At 35.3% G+C, this 18,053-nt stretch overlaps 1 protein-coding gene across 1 annotated transcript in view; it reads right to left on the reverse strand.

The window, feature by feature from the left end:
• Nucleotides 1-18,053, reverse strand: part of AP3B1 (adaptor related protein complex 3 subunit beta 1) — a 159,572-nt gene that overhangs the window by 59,157 nt on the left and 82,362 nt on the right. The window contains exons 14-18 of the mRNA XM_042875404.1: nucleotides 10,239-10,415; nucleotides 5,032-5,218; nucleotides 3,986-4,116; nucleotides 1,911-2,016; nucleotides 351-501 (exon numbers count right to left, since the gene is read on the reverse strand). Coding sequence (XP_042731338.1) covers nucleotides 351-501; nucleotides 1,911-2,016; nucleotides 3,986-4,116; nucleotides 5,032-5,218; nucleotides 10,239-10,415 — 752 coding nt within the window. The remainder of the gene's footprint in view (nucleotides 1-350; nucleotides 502-1,910; nucleotides 2,017-3,985; nucleotides 4,117-5,031; nucleotides 5,219-10,238; nucleotides 10,416-18,053) is intronic.

Below are 18,053 nucleotides of genomic sequence, written 5' to 3' on the forward strand. Positions count from 1 at the left end.
TGGCAAAGTGTTGAAGGACTTAATTTTAGCTCTCAGCAAAATTACTGCAAAAGGTAATTAAGTGTTTCATACACTGTGTTTGATCATTTATTCAGTCTCCCAAGGTTACATCAGTTTTCAAAAAGACACCCAAGATTTTAGATTAATTCCAAATACAGTAGTTTGACTAATGAAAATATGAACCCAACTCATACACAGAATATATACTGAAACATGGATAAAGAGGAAATGTCATCCTTTGCTTGGTGTACCTTCAAAATGCTTAACTGAGCACTTAGCAGACTGCTTACAACAAAAATGCTTTAGCAGCTACCATCACAAAAATTAAAACCATACAAATGTACACTTACCTTTCCTCAGCAGCTCCAGATGTTTTCTTTGCTGTACTTTCTTCTGATTCACTATCACTTGATACTCCAGTGGAAGAGGAACTCCCACTACTCTCCTCACCACTGCTTTCTTCCTTATGTTGCTTCTCACTTTCACTGCCAGATTCACTATCTGGAAAAAAAAAAAAAATCACTCTTAGAATTTTTAGATTTTTTTTTGTAAATATCTTAAATAGTAAGTATTTTAGGAATCCCACTTGGTTTTAAAATAAAGTTTTAGTATTATAAGATCCAATTACACATTTTACCCTTATTTTCCTAGGATCAAAAGCAGGTAAGGAACCACTTCACCCAAATATTTACAAAATTCTGTTGATTAAAGAGCTGCTCTCTTTAAGCATACAATACAGTTACTAATCAAATTAGAACTCCAAATTATAAATTAATTACATGTGGGTTCTTCTATAAAATCCTATCAGGTGTTGGAGATGACCTCAAGTTTTCTACCACATATGTTCACTTAACTGCAAGATTATCTTTCAAACTAATTGCTTAATTACACAATCTTGATAGTGATGATGTTTTAATAACAGATTTTAAAAAAATTGTTCATCTGGTAATTAATCATATAGTTAAAATACATTCAAATATCTGAAATGAACATATTCTTTTCTTCCTTAAGAGATCATTCCCTGATACAATTTGTAGGTACTTTTCTTTGCATATCTCTTCAGATGTGGAATGAGAGGGAAGAAGTACCAAATTCTGATTTGGAGCCCATTTGGTTAGTTTAACAAGATGCTGCTAAGTCTTTTAAGTCTCTGATGCCATATCTTTTCTGTGTATAGCCCTTGGACCTGAGATAATTCTTTATCTTTTTGTTAAGTCTAGAAATGGTCAGTGAGACTCATGTTCATCACTAAATTTAACTATGTTAACATCTACTGAAATGGCACTCTTGGGGAATTGTCTACCTCATACTGAGCAAGTGACTATTCAAAAAATCCTTAGCTCATTTGAAAGGCACCCATCAGTTATCTCCTCCATCATCACCTCAGTTGTAATATATAGAAACAGAAATGCTGAACTTCAGAGTAAAACAATAACAATTTACTAAATAAAAACCATGAAATACTACAGTTAAAAAATTTTTTTACGATTTACCAATAGTAGCACATGCTATCACAATAGTAGTTTATCAATAACAAATGCCAAAAAACATTCAAGAACTATGGCTCTCATCAACTAAGGCTTTGGTCATTTTTCTGACAAACCTTTAAAGCTACATATTCTCGTTACTTTTGCTAGTTTTAATGTGAGATGAAAATAGCATACAAGCCTTTTTTTTTTTTTATCTTGGAAGCAAAGCAACACAATTTAATGAACACACAAGCCATACCTATACAATTAGCTGTTACCACTACACTGTTGTAAATGTAATCCTTTTTTCCCCTCATTTTTCTGATACCTCTGGAGGTGTTTTGTTTTTTTTTTTTTCCCTGATTCCCTTTATGTAGTGACCAATTCTGAACATAAAGTTATCCACGAAGCAGAGATAAAAGTCCGTTTCCAAATACCTACCTGATGCACTTGTACTGGCAGAGTCCTCTTCCTCCTCTTCTGATTCAGAGTAGAACTTTTCAGTAGGTTTCTGTGTCTTCTTGAGAACGGCAGTCCATTCCTTTGACTGTAAATAAATTTCAATTTAGGTTTACTTTTAGAACTAGCAATACAAAAATATACATATAACATGTCAAAGAAAAATACCTGCAGTAGTGGTATTAGGCAGTTTCTAAATAAATCCTCTAAGTAAGTCAAGAGTGACGATTAAGCTTCTCTTCTTTTAAACAATTAGGAGCACTGAAAGTTTTGAATATACTTGCAAAAGGTGAGATATGCCTATGAAAGACTAGAAAAAGACTTACTAAGGGAGATTTAAAAGCACTGGTAGCCATAAATAAATTGCTATGCCAAAAGATGCTGTACTGTTAAGAGTTTTATCTTTGGCACCATTTCAGTTTACCCTAATGCTAGAATGAAGAATAAATACCATCTTTATCATCCCAAGTTTTAAGAGGAAAACAGACACAGACCCACCAGGCAGTAGCTAGATGACAACTGTATTTCACTTCCTTTGGTATTTGCCAAATAAAAGTAATTCTTATCAACAAAACACTACTTTGGCCAGACTGTTTTTAATTCATATTCCCTAAAATGCTGAGCAACTGAAGAAAAATTCTTGCCAGGGAAGAAACAAATAGGCAACCGTTTCAACACTGATACAGGTCTGCATCAGTGACAGCTTTTTAACTCAATTTCATTCACTTATTTTGTATAGTCATATGAAGTATTAGAGCAATCACAAAGTCGCTAATGTGGTATTCTCCAAAGAAAATATTTGCAAAAAAGCCTTGGAAAAAGGATTTTCACGTTTGTTTTGAGGTTTAAGTAGTCAGAAGACGTTTTCTGTTGTGTTGTAAGCAGGTGTTACTTCATCTGATCAATTTCATGCAAGGCTTTTATTTTTATGGATAAAGGCACCTCCACATACTCTTTCATGCCAACTTTATCATTTATAATAAAACTCTTTGAGATGACTGCAATCAAACTCTCCTCATAAAAGCTTTCAGAAGTTTGTAAACAAATATCTCTTTTCCTGAACTGTATAGAAGAAGGTACACAATTATTACTGAAGTACTAAGGAGAAACGCTTGCTGTATACTTCATTGTTTACTGGCCTCTGTAAAACACAACCATTTTTTAGAATTTTCTCCACTCATTCCATTCCTGACATCTTATAGGCAAATTCATGTGCAATTTAGTGTGGGAGTTGGCTAATGACAAGGACCGCATGCTTTTCTATGTGGACATGCTAAAAGAACTTATCTCTGGGAGCATCACCAGCATAGTATATTTCAATACACCTCAATTCCTGTTACTGTAATGGCTTTCACTAACATTTATTAGTACTCTGGTATCTGATGCATAAGTCATAATTCCAGTACCAGAAATTGATTCTGCTTGCTAATTTCCAGTTCCATAATGGAATGGAATTGGAATCAGTAGTAGATCACTATCTGTGTAATGTAGTAACACTAATGCACTAATAAGCAGTGCACTAGTAGATGACATTTTCTTTTTAGAAATGTTCCAAATTTTATTCAGATTGCCAGAAATGTAAACCTTGGTCTATTCCAAATTTTACACTTCAAAATACACATAACTTCTCACGCTGCTGTTGCCTTTTGTTTATTCTACTATTTTTTTTCTGCTATGACTTGGATTTGTACATCGAAAATCCTCCACTGACCTACTACTTTAATATTCATCATAAACAGTAATAAACATACTGCAGCACAGAGAATACGAGAGATACGAAATAAAAAATGAGATGGAAGGAAGGAAAGTTAATTTAGTCCTCAAGTGAGGTAAGGCGGCCTGCACTTGATCCACTTCTCTCATTAAAAATAAACAGTAAGCACGGTGCAGTTTTAAAGAATTTTCAGTTTCTGAGCTAAAACATGCCACACAGATCATCAGACGCATAAAAAATTTTCAGTACAGATAAACGTATCATTTAACTATTTACATTTCCAGGTAATACTCGGTACTGGCTTATGCCTTTGGCAAAGTTACTTTTAACAGTGCCAACATACCAATTCGGCCACTTCAACGTTTCGCACAGCAGGGTCAGGTGCCACCTCCGGCCAGTCAGACAGCTCCAGGTAGCCAGTGGCTCGGCTGTTCAGCGTGTGAGACAAGGTACCAAGCTGGAAATGATCCCGATCTATTAAAAAAATGGGGGAGTGGAAAATACACAAACAACATGAGCTCCACCACAAAGAGCAATCTTAATCAGGGGTAAAGGTAATTGCTATTATATTACCTCAAATGTCATGGAATAAATATAAACTAGGAAGCTCTTCATAGGTCAAAAAACTGATTTCAGTCCATAGATTACAATAATCTCCCCCATAATGGTCAATAAAAAAGCTAATCAGTCAGTGTGTTTAGAGGTGTTGCTCTGAAATGTAGCTTCTCTAAAAATTACTTTACTGTGAATATTAAGAATGACAGCACAGTTAAACAATCCATATACATGTCTTGGCACAAACACATCCAGAATCTTAATAGTTTTTCTTCAAAATGGAGCTCCTTTTAGAGCATTACAACATATAGGAGTATGAAAATTAAAATTGCAAATCATGACAGTAACAGAGCATTTTTAATTCAGATAACCTAATAACCTTTTCATTTGAAAAGACAATGGTTCATACTTCTTAAAAGATGAAAATGCACTGCGAAAACTATCACTTTGGAGAAAAACAATAAAAAGCTAATCTACGGAGATTCAATTTATTTCAGATTCATAATAGGTTTACAGTGCATTAACAACCTTCTATTGAAGTCTAGATAAAAGACTAAAGACATTTTCCTAAATGAAAGAATATTCTTCTTCAAAATACACACTTTCTGTTATTAAGCCAAATTTAAAATCCACACAAACGGTTTTGCCAGGGTTTGTCATCAGGCAGATGTAATGTGTATGCAACATGTAAACCTTGTTTGCAGAGTGAGTACCTTTGCATATTAATCATTTGTGTTCGCTAAGTGACGCAATTTGTGAGTATATTTGAGATAGAATAGGCTGTCACATTCCTTTACACAATGAACATTTACCAAATGATTTTGGCAGTAATACCTTTAAAGGGAGACTCGAGCAATGGAGCAGGTTTCTGTGCCAGAAATATTTTTTTGGCATATTTGCTTAAAGCTCCACTCTTCTCATTCGGAACAATAAGCTGCCTAATAAATCTTGTACGGTCTCTGATGTCGTAGCTTTGATCATACTTGCCGAGATTTAATACATACTGGGTAAGCAATTTTGTCTGTGGAAAAAAACAGGACAAGAACAGAATACAAGTTATTTATGATTATTGATAACTCTGGATAAACATATTTAAAGAGGTAATAAAAATGAATGGTTATGTCAAACAAATGTTGTTCCACAGGGAATATGCATTTCTAAAGCTGCAAATGGAATTCTGAAGCCAAAGCACATGTCCTCTTCTGTATTGGGGAGGTGAATGCTGAGTACTGAGAAGCAGCCATGTGCTAGATTATTAAACTGCTGAAGTGGAAAGAAAGGCATCATTAAAAAAATAATCATATATGGCAAACCCGCTGAAGGATCTACGTGAGGATAATGAATGTGGAAATACAACTAAAAACATGGCACTCAAAACTTAATCGGAAAAATATGCAGGACATCAAAACATCAGAGGGTATTAGGGGGCTGGCAAACTGCTTCTGCTGAGGTGTGTTTTATGAAGAGATACAGTCCCTGGCATAAGCAGTGTCTGCACTCTGACTGCACTCAGTTACTTTATCCTGAATTATGACCCATTAAAGCAGACACATGAATCACTGAACTGGATTACTGCAAATTATTTGCAGTGCATTTAGCTGTTACTTTTTCATAAAAGCAAGCTGCTGATGCCCTCTAAAAACCAGGATAAAAGACTTCTTCCATTTTTTTCTTGAAGCTTAAAGCCTCCAGTAACATCGGTCATTTATTTACGTAAGTGAATAACTTGTATTATCATGCTTTTTACAGGATAATAGGACTTCTTAATTTGATGTCTGAGAATATTAACACGTATTAAATAATTTTAATAATACAAATAAATTTTTAAAAAACCACACACACAGGAAGACTCTCCCTTAGAAATACCAAGGTAGGTAGGGTGAGCAGAGCAATAACATTGAACAGAACTGCAATGATCAAATGCATTTGAAAGAATTATGCAACTCTGTTCATACAGAAGGAAACAGTAAAAAGAGCAAAAAAAATTTACCATCACAACAAAGTTAATTTTTAGTATAACAACTAAGAGTAGATGGATAACATAAGGTTAAGACATTGACAAGAGGCATTTACTTTCTTTATGCAAAGAAACTAGCTTGCATATGTATCTTGTTTATCAGGCAACTGTTACCAGAGTAGCATTTTTAATTGCATAAGGGGAGCAATATGCAAAAAAAAAAAAAAAAAAGCATTAAATTTTGGAATGTACAATTTATTAGGAACAAATCCTTTTTGAGGATGCAAGTTAGAGTAGTCCACATATCTACAAAGACTTTTTCAGCATACTGATTAATTCCTGTAAGTGACATACACAGTAACAAAAACTTTTTTTTATTTTAAACATATATGTAGGTTGCTCCAAAAATAATGTCTCCCATTTATTTCCATGGAAAATACAACAGATACTAAGAGAACAATACCTCTATTTGATGATAGCACTATTTCAGCTACAAAACTCTCTTTTTAAAAAGAGTCCCCATAGTTAGTTATGCATTTACAGCTGCAATGAACAAGAGCCTTGTAGCAATCTGCACCACTGCTGAAACACACCACCCACCACCCCACTGTGCTCACATCCACTGCTCAGTCTCCACAAATGTTCAGGAAGTACCAATGAACATCAATAGGTGCCATTATTTCCACATGGAGGAATTCAGTGTCACACCTTTGCTCCATACGCACTTCCATGTCAGATGGCCCTCTGCTGCCAACAGTCACGTGGCAAGAAAATGCAATGGAATATTGATAAGAAAGTTAAAGTTAACTTCCATACCACCACCATCTGCCTATGACATTATGGGCCATAAATGACAACATAATAAAATAGGAGGCATTGTTTTTGGAGCAGCCCTGATACAACGCAATATTGAAAGATGGCGTTTTCTTTAATGGGATCATTTCCATGATCCTTTCTTTCTTACTCTCCACAAAAACACCTCTTCCATATTTCTCTATACAAATACATATGTCGAATGCTCCATACTGCAAGAATTCTCCTTGCAGGTGTCATAAATAGCATTAATGAAAATTGCAATAGAACACTAAATTTTTTTTATGGCAGTGCAACCAAACAAGTCAGAGAAGCTTTTCTACATGGAGGTACCTAATAGAAACAATTAATTTTAATTAAAAACGGAAAATAAATTAATGAACACTCCCTCAGTTTTGCCAACAAAGGAATATCTATAAGCTGAAAACTGTTTCAGCAAGAAGTTAGTCTTCTAAAATATGACAGAATCTGCACATATCTGACTTCATACTTCAATAAAACAAAGCACTCTGACATAAATATTCTATACGTTTATTACCATATGCCCACCTCTTGTTATCTGTACAAGCTCATTATATGCAGACATAATATCACTTCTTATATCTCTGCACTGTTAGCATTTACTACTTTAGTTTGTACATTTTGGTTTGGCCAGTGAGAAGGTATAGAACAGACCATCCTTTAGCAATGTTTGTAGAACTTTCCAATGGCACTGCTTCTACTTAAGAATATAATGTATATTCTAGACTAGCAGTAATTTGCTGTTTGGCTCTCCTTGAAAAATATTTTAATGCAAATATCACCAGTGGCTTAGCCTGAACAATGGGAAAGAAACAGCAAACTATCCATTCTTAGTTGCCATTACCTCACAGTAACTTGACTCCTTTGATACACAAGACAAGGATGCTGTGCTAAGTCACATTTAACAAATTATCCCTTTACAATTACTTCGGCCTTTATTCAGCATGACACCTATCGTGTTACACAGCAGAAACACCTCTAAATATCTTTTCTTCTTCCTCTTACAGGCAAAGAATAGCTCAAGCAATTAGATACCATGTTTTTCTGCATAACTTGTTTCCCTCATATGAACTCCACTTACATAAATATATACTGCATTCACAAAGATTCTTACGATCCTAATTGACAACAAAAGGAAATAAGCTTACTAAACAACATGGACAATCAGAAGAAATCTTATGATATATTTATCCAGACAGCACTGAACCTAGAGGTCTTAAATTATAAACAGCTGTTGCAAGCTCATCACACAATTAAAAAAATAGAACTGGAAATTCTTATTAAAAAAAAAAATTGAATTTCCAAAGTGTTCCTGAAAATATACTGCATTAGATGTTTGGACTTATGTCTAAGGAAATTAACAGCAAATCAAACATGATATTTTAAGGATTTGAAAATACAAAGTCATATTCCCTCCAGAATTGGTGCTTTTTTACCTACTTGTCTTTCATCTTGTTTTTGTGTCTCTGCTGTCCTTACTCTACTTTCCAGTAAAATGATATTGCATCTTTGAGATTACCTCAACTCCACTGGCTTTGGAGGAAATTAACAAAGAATTAAAAAGTATTATGTGGTGGAGTAGGATACAGGAGAAAACATAGACAAGGGGAGAGAGGGACAGAAAGACAACTGAGCAGCCAAGTGTACAGGGTTTGCCTGAGAGCTCGACAATTAGGCTAACGAGTGGCTGAATGTTTTAGGAAATGGAATCACTCCTGAAATAAATGTTTTAATGAGGGAGTTGAGAAGAGTCTTATTCCTGGCAATGATGTAGATGAACAAGAAGTGCTGCTGGCTCCTAAAGGCAAAAACACCTATTATAGTTTGGAAGGAGCTTTCAATCAAGCCAGATCATCAACCTATGCTCTTTGAATTTTGTACAAAAATATCTTGATGACTCAAGAAGAAAGCTTACTACTACACAACTTAAAAGAGGAAAATACCTTTCCATGACACTCATCATTTAGCAGGCATCTCAGGAGACAGATTCATCCACTTTATAATCAACATCATATTTGAATCAATTAACATGCCTCATGTAAAATATGTTTAAAAATGTATTATGACCACATGAGTTTGGAAAAAGAATATCACAGAAATCATCATCTCCAAGGATTTTTGGCCATTTGGAAAAATTAGTAAATACTACCAATGGCCCAGTAAGAGACAATTAAGATAATCAAACCAATCTTTTCTTAGCTCAGTCAGCACTTTCATTAAGAAGAGCACTGACAGAAAGAAGTCACCTTTTGTTACTCACCCATTTTAGACTGTCTGAGCAAAGGACAAGCATTCATTCTTATTTGAATGCAAGGCAAGACAGTTCATCTCCCACATGCCCTACAGAATAAAGTCTCAGATGGATCAAGTCTGCAGTTAGATATAGCTATCAAGGAACACATCACTGTTGCAGACATGCAAGATCCTATGCTGTCAAAGCTGCTATGGAACAAAAAGGTCTACGAGTCCAGTCTATATAACTCAAATAATATATTCATTATATATTTGGAAAATATTTCACAAACTTTTATAGAAAAATTAGAATGTGAAAAATTAGTGTCAAGATGCTATATTCCACAGCCAGAGAGTGACGAAGTTCACAGTACGGTCACTAAGATGAATTAAACAGTAAGGCCCTCTCACAGCTATAGAAATCTAAGTTCATTCTTCTGTATTATCTGACATTTTAAGCTTATCTTTATCAGCAGAGATGATCAAAACCCACTCTCCCACAAAGGAAAGTGAAATAATATGAAACAGAGAGAAAAGAAAAAGCAGCTACTATCTTTAAGATAAGCACCAACAGAAAGACACTGAGGCCTTTTTCTGGCATTTCTTTTTAAACATCTTGAACCAAAACAAGCAATTTTTTATTCATAATGACAGAAGTCCCCAGAAAATTCTGCTTTTTGATCCAGAAAGCAGCAAATCTCAGCTGGAAAATTTCCAATTTTACGCTGATTAAACAATTTATAAATAGTTTCTACTTACCTGAATGAAAAAAAATCCACAAATCTTCTCAATAAAGAAAGGAACAACAAAAAAAGAGCAATTTCATCGATACATCTGTGTTTATGATACAGCACGCTCAAGGGCTGTTGGTTAGGTTTAGGTTGAGTTCTAAAAAAAGTAATAATTACTGTGAACTGGTTTCAGTTGTTTATTAAAAGAAATCAGGACTGGACTATACAGATAGTACAAAAAAACTACTGTGACTGTAAATATATTCTCTTGTGTATTTAAACCTTACCTGCTTTGAGTTTGTTAAATACAGTTTTGCTCCCAAATTTAAGATCTGCAACTTTACAAGGTCATCTTCATTTATGAAGCTCTTGGCTGTCTTTCTCAAAACATCAGGTGCAATCTTTGGAACCCGTTCACAGTACTCCCCAATGAGCCACAAGATGCTGGCTCTTGCTACTGGAACCTGAGAAAACATCACACACCATAAATTAGCATATTCACATGAAAAACGTGCTTACTTGCACTGTGTTTAGTAATAAGTTAAACAAAATACTGCCTAAACATAATTGGCGCGAAAGAAACACAGACCCAGATTATATCTCATTCAGCGCACTCACTGTGGTAGACTGAGTGTACATACATAGATTCTGACCCAAAACACATACCAGTTGACAAGGCAAACAGATCAGGAGTGTGAACAGAGACACACAGAAGCTATGTGCCCATGATAACAGTACCAGCCAATGGCAATTAGAAAGAAAATATAAGTATTTCAGGTTCAGCTGGGAATGCTTGCCATCAGATTATGCTAAAGACCATGCTGAAACGCAAATGCTTTTTGTGTCTATATTCATATAGAAATGGTTTTGAATAAACAGAGCTTCCTCAGCTCCTGTCCATCAACTTCAAAAGCATAGGAATTTAAGACTACTGTTATTTTTCCTCTATCCTTATTTAAAGTCATATGACAGCAAGATTCATATTTTTGCACATGTCCTGTGAGAGCTCAGTGTCAGATTTTGGAGAGAGAGGAGTTCAAAATTAGTCTTTTCAACTTTGGAATAGGATCTGTCTCCTTAAGCAGAAACACTCAGACCAGAAAGTTCACACAGGTCTTTCATTTTTGGAGCTACTGGACTGTGTTTCACAGGAGTTAAGTGGCATGGCGATACATGCAGAGAATTTTCAAAGGTGGGAAAATTCATCCAGGAAAAAGCATGTCCTGAGAGCACCGCAAGTTTTACACAGAACCTTTATCGATACACTTTGAAAAAACACAACTGTTCTATCCTGTAAAATGACGGACTTTAGGTTAGAAAAAAATGCCAAGGGTAAGCTTCCAATTGCAACTGCAATTTCAGCTAATTTTTTTCCACTTTTTTTTTGAAGTGAAAAATGTGTATAAAGCTTTTATGACTCTCTACACTACACAGTGTTCTTTTTGAGTAAGCTTACACTGAAGGTAGTTTGAATTCTGCCTTAGGAGAACTGGAGAGAACAGGTTTGAGAAGTTCAGCACTGCAGTTTTTAAAACACTAATTCTTTCTATCCTGTATCGGTGTTATAATTACTTTTTCAGCACCTACCCAGAATTCATTTACATGTCAGAATTACAATGGAAAGCAACTGTTAGTTATTCTATCCTGTATGCATTTTAAATTTGGAAACTCTGCTTTTTAGTTACATTTGTAACTTAAAAAATATAAGTAAATTACCAAGGTTCAGAACAGCATTTTCCAACCTATGGCCCACAGTCCCCAGAAAATGGCCCAGTAAACCATATTTAAGAAAAGCTAATTACATTCACAAGAAATTCTAGTGATTAAGCACCTTCTAGTATCCCGGAAAGATTGAGAACAGCTTTGAATAAAATCATTCTCAAATACCTGACTCTATCCTGCACAATGTTGCAAATACATAAGCCAACAAAAGTTCAAACAAAGGATTGCTTCTATAGAGAGAAGGAGCAATAAGATCATGGAAGGACATAACTCAGGAGTCCAATAACAACAACAAAACATCCCTCAAGATAAACATCAGATGTAAACTCTGAAAAGATGCTTGATGCAGAGTTAACGTAACTACAAAATAATGTATTGAGTGTGCTATAACACAAGTATGTGAGACAGATATACATAAATACGGAGACTTTTTAATGAATTGTTAAAAAAGGTCTTGGAATCTATGGCATGGGAGACAGGAACAAGGTACTGAACAACTGCTAAATACAAGAACTTCAAATGCAGTCAGAAAATGTTCACCTGCAGTACAGTAAGACTGATGTCATTACTGTACGCTGATTTCAGAAGGGAAAGAGGTTATTTCTAATGTTCCAAAGGTTACACTGCATTAAGACCTCACTCCCGATCTATTACTTTAAATTGGGCTAAAGAATAGTAATTGAGTGGTACATTAAATTTTCCAGTATTGGAGCAGTTCAAGTTGCCTGCTGTACAGACAGAATACCTCTAAATAAGAATATATGGGCAACTTCACATTTCAGTTATGCTAGATTTATTTTTCTTAAATATTTCATTATAGACTTGTTAAAAAATTACAATTCTACAAGAGAACACCAAGTACCCCGCTCTAGGCAGCAGCCCATCAGAAACATCTCTTCCCTATTACTGCCTTGCTCACATAGCAGACTACTTTCAAAAACTGTATTTATTACGAAATACAAAAACTAGAAATGTAATTTTTCAAATCAAATCCAGGACTACGCTTTAAAAACACAATGAAATATTTAGATGTGCACTGTTTTATGCCTGAAGTTGTTTTTTTTTTCCTTACAAAGTTCTTCGTAAAATGTAAATCTTACAAAGTAGTCTCACAATGTCAAATAAACAAACTAAACCAGCTTAACTTGAAAAAAACTGCAAAAGGAAACCACGCAGAATATCTTGTGAGACTGTGCATTTTAACCAGCCTACTACATAAATACACTGTATATTAAACACAATTTTGTGCAATGAGAATCGATATCAATTAGAGACTTTTGAATCGAACCCTAAGTGGAAACCATTTTAATGAAAAGTATATGTGGAACTGATGAACCCAATGTTTCCGTGTCACTGGATTCATTTGGGGTCAAAATCACACAATATTTTCAGAGTTCTTTTTCCCTGCTTAAGACTGCCCGTCTTCAAACATGTAATATCAAATGCATGATCCTGCAGCCATTGTTTCCAGAGTTCAAAACAGCAAACAAGAAATGAAGCCACTTCTAGACCTTCATTGCCTTTTCCAGTATAGCATAAGTAGGGACCTTGAATCAACAAAAATGCTGAAAATAATACCTTAATTATTCAGCCCTGCTCTGTATTGTTCTCTAAAGCAAACTGTATGGCAAATTACTTTGCCTTATGTTTTATTCTATACGCCCTGAGCAAGTCGTTAAGTGCTCTTCTGAAGCTGCAGTACAAAAAGGCAGTTTCTACAGCCATTTTAACCCATTATCTGTCTGGAAGAAAATAAATAAACAGTTTAAAAAAAAAAGTATATATATATATATTTGTAATTTAAAAAAAATTAGAAAAACAACTTACAGCAGGTAGCTGCAGCAATTAGAGAAAAACATCTACAAAGGTTTTACAGACTATTCTAAATAGCACATTTCAAAAAGCTCTTGTTATTCCACTCTATGCTCATTACACAATATATGAGCCTAAATCACAACTTAAAATTACTAGTTCTGGTCATCTACATTTGCCAGAAAACAAGCTGATATTCAAACAGATTGTAACTGGAATTAGAAATGGAACGAGGGATAACTTTGATGAGGAAATGCCAGATGTCAGTACAAAGAAAAGATACATAAGTAAGCACCTCCTGTGTTTACCTGGTTGAATTGGTCTAACCAAACTATGTTAAAACTTAATTCAGGTTAAAACTGCCAGTACTTGTTCTTATACAAATTCTGAATCATGCGCAATTTGAAAGAAAATTATTTGTGAAAATGAATGAACATCATTATTATGTGACGAAAGAATACTCTATAATCTTTTGAAAAAGCCCCTCAGCAACATCTTTGTAAATCTTGATCCTTTACGAGGCTGGAAGGCATTTCCTTGGGTGAAAAAAGGACTAGAAAATATAAAATACAGAAAAGCAGTTACAACCATCAGTTGTTCCCCAGGGCCCTCTCAGTGAAGACATGCTGCTCAACAGCTCTGCAAGTAAGTGAGAAAAGTATCTAGAAAGCTGACCAAGACTGCTGACAGTAAATTATTCAACGTAATGTAAACTAAAACAGAGCCTGAAGAGTTGAAGGTGAGTCATTTGTAGCACTTAAGAATTTATGCAGGCAGCCTTGGTACATTAATATCAGAACTTTAGAAAAAAAATCCTACCAAATACTGATAAAAGTCCAAACTTTTTCTAGATCAGAGTATCTCTGGATTACAAGCAACTCTATAGCTCTTTGGAGATACTAACTCAATGCTCAGTAGAAACGGAAAGGCAGAAAACACTATGAAAGGTGAAAAAAAAAAAAATAATATATGCAATTAAATTAAATTTCTTTATATTCTGATTATTGTGGGCAACTTCTGGTCACCCCACTTCAAAAATCACTGGAATCAGAAAAAAACAAACAGAAAAAAAAAAGGCTTATCAAAAGATACAAAATACAAGAAGAGGTTTAGATTACTGAACATGGCAACATGGATAGCAAACACAGATCTTTGCCTGGGTACACCTGAGGTACAAGTCTAAAGTAAAAATGAGAACATAAAAAAAGAAAAAGAAGAAAGATAAGAAATCTTTTTAATATGTAAGAAACATCATTTTAAGGGTGAACTGAAACAGACACAGACCTAAAGTTTTATCCTAAATGAAAGTGATTGTTAACAAGAGCTCTGTATTTTTTAATTGAACTTCCTACCATTCCTTATAGTTAGGTAATACTTAGGTTACTATCCATCCTGTCATTTTCTAAATGGCTTCTGAAGAATCCTCCACAGGAATGAGTAAATTGCAGATTGGAAGACCTGAACAAAACACTATTATGGAAAATTCTTAGGTATCTTGTCACGGAAAATCAAAGTGGAACTGATAGCAACATTAATGCAACAAGTTCATGCACCAGCCCCAAATGTCACTTCATCCAGTTTCCACCAAATTTGTTTATTTTAGTGGCTAGGTGTTCACCATTTACCTAATCTGAAGTATGGTAAAAAAAATCAAGTAGATAATTTTTACCTTACACATTTGTCTTTAACTGCTTATAGACATGTTCATTCTTTCTGCTGTTTTACATAGTACTAAACTTACATTAGATTAAACTCTAAGCGGCACCAAAGAATTTCTTTGTTCACACTTGCCTACTCACTATTTACTTTCAAGCTCACCTAAGATTATGTTTGATGGATTTGGACACCTTGATCAACAGCAACTTGAACACGAGTCAGCAACGTGTCCTGGCAGCCAAAAGGACCATCTGTACCTTGCTGTACACCAGCACCGCCAGTGGGCAAGGGGAGAGGTTCTTCCATTCCGCTCTGTTCTGGTGCAGTGCCACCCTGAGCACTGCGTGCAGTAGAAGAATCACAGAATAGCTGGGGTTGGAAGCAGTCTCAAAGCTCACCCAGTCCAAGTTCCTGCCATGAGCAGGACTGCCAGCCACCTGCTCAGGCTGCCCAGGGCCCCATTCAACCTGGTTGCTGAACACCTCCAGGTATGGGGCATCTACAGCTTCTCTGGGCAGTTTGTGCCAGTGCCTCACTGCCCTCTGAGCAACCAATTTCTTTCTAATATCTAAACTAAATCTCCCCACTTTTAGTTTAAAGCCATTCCCCTTTGTCTATCACTGTGAGGAGTGACTCTGTGAAGCCCCTGGGTGTGCTCAGTGCAGAGCAGAGGAGCTGAGGGCAGCCCTCATGGCGGCACAGGGAGCAGAGGGCAGCGGTGAGCTGTGCTCTCTGTGACAGTGACAGAACGAGGGAACGCATGGAGCTGTGCCAGGGGAGGGGCGGCTGGGGGCTGGGGACAGGCTCTGCATCAGAGGGTGGTGGGCATGGAACGGGCTGCACAGGGCAATGGGCACAGCACCAAGACTGTCCAAATTCAAGAAGCATTTGAACAATGCTCTGAGACATAGGGTCCTGTGTGGGACCAGGAATCGGACTTGATGATCCTTGTTGATCCTTCAGGATATTCTCTGATTCTACAAAAATAAACCTCTGTTTAAAATACACCTCTACAAAAGTGTGTGTACTTGCATATACGTATATATTTCCTTCTGTGTTAACTAAATGTTAAGAAATCTTGCTTCGCATTTTTATGTTGTAAACAAAAACTGAGGCAACTATGTTGCAAACTCACATTTTAAAATGCACATGCAAATCTAGGGAATTTCCATAATGCTTTATTAAATAATGAAATTTAAAATTCAGATCCTCAGTAGTTATCACACTACCTTTTTCTCAATAAGAAGCAGGGTTCAGATTCAGATTTTGATTTTTGATCTACTTCTCTTACAGCTCTGTTCTCCTATACCACCATCTCCTGTTATTCTGTACAGCTTCATTACTGCAGATTGTTAGTATATCTCACAGTAGTTCAAGCATTGCATGTTCTTCTGTTTTGTCCTTAATCAAATTAAAAAAGCATTACTAAAAAAAATCCCTGTATTTAAAATGAAATATTTACACCAAAGTATTAATTTTGTGAAATAAATATTAGCTACAAAAAGATTAAAATGTTAAATGGGGTACTTAAGAAACACCTATTTTATCTTGTATAATAAACACATGATAGTAAGAATACAAATCCATTTGGAGAAGTGTCAGAAAATGAGTACAATAAGATTACCCTCAATTTATGAGATTGTAATTATTAATAAAATCATTGTTCATATTTTCTGAAAGCACAAGTGATTATTATGATTGTTATAAAATAGCTAATACTTGTTGATATTTAATTGGCAACAGTATCTCAACTTCTTTATATTCTAGAGATGAACAACCCAATGCAATTACATTACATCTACTTAATTATGATGTTTGATTGTCAGTTGTTAAGTATATGTTCTATTGGCCAAAGATTTATTTGTTTAGTCTGTTCAGTAAGTATGGATGGAGAAAATCACATGTCCTTCTTTCAAACTTTCCCAAATATGAAAAATAGACCATTCATTCATTCATTTAGAAACTATTTACTGTTCAATCATCAATAAACACATAATTATATGGAACAGAACTATCTCATTTTTAGCATCTATAGAAGAATAATAATTGAGAGATTAAATTTTGATACCCTTGGGATATGATGTAATAGGTAGTTAATTACGTTCAGTCCTACATTGCAATTTAGAATAGAACGATGAATGTTTTATCAATAACTGGAACTGCAAGGAGGGTCTGACTAGTAAATACCAATGTACCTTAACTTCAGTTTAGTCAAAGGATAGGTAATAGTAAAACAGATGTTACTGTTAAGTGCCTCAAAGATTAAAATCTCAAAGATTAAAAAAATAGAAGCGTATAGTATATAAATATAAGCATTTCATCACTCATTCAGAAGTGCATTTGGTGTCATGGAAAGATAAGGTGATTTGGTAGTGTCCTGGCTCCATAATAGTGTGCTGTGTTTTGAAATTTAGGATGAAATCAATATAGACAGCAATGGTAGAAGTAACCACAGAAGGGTTAGAAATGTATGCTATGCCACCATGTGAAACTATTTCGGGCCTTGAAAAGCAAGTCTTAAGGCAACATGGCATCCCTGAAAGAATTTATCCATCATAAGGACTCACTTTCAAAAAGAAACTCTTAGACACCAGGGCCAAAAGGCACAGCTTTGAGTGGGTATATCACATCCTGTACTATGCACCAGCTTGTAGCATGTAGGAAAATCAAACAACTATGCTGGGAGCAAAGTCTGCTGGGACATCCAAACACTGTGATACACATTTAGGAAAGGCCACCTGGTTAGTCAACAGTAGGGAATCTGCCAAGGGATGTATCCCTGTCCAGTTAAAACTGGAGAAGGGGAGAAAGCTCCTGGAATGCACATAAAAATGCTCTGGGAAAGAGTCTGGGTTATTCTTGACTAAGGCAAAGGCAGACTCATTCAGAGCGTTGTTTTTGCTCAAGGACTT

This window comes from Lagopus leucura, unplaced genomic scaffold, assembly GCF_019238085.1.
Source record: "Lagopus leucura isolate 7727_CA_CO unplaced genomic scaffold, USGS_WTPT01 Super-Scaffold_100014, whole genome shotgun sequence".
Taxonomy (NCBI): Eukaryota; Metazoa; Chordata; class Aves; order Galliformes; family Phasianidae; genus Lagopus; species Lagopus leucura.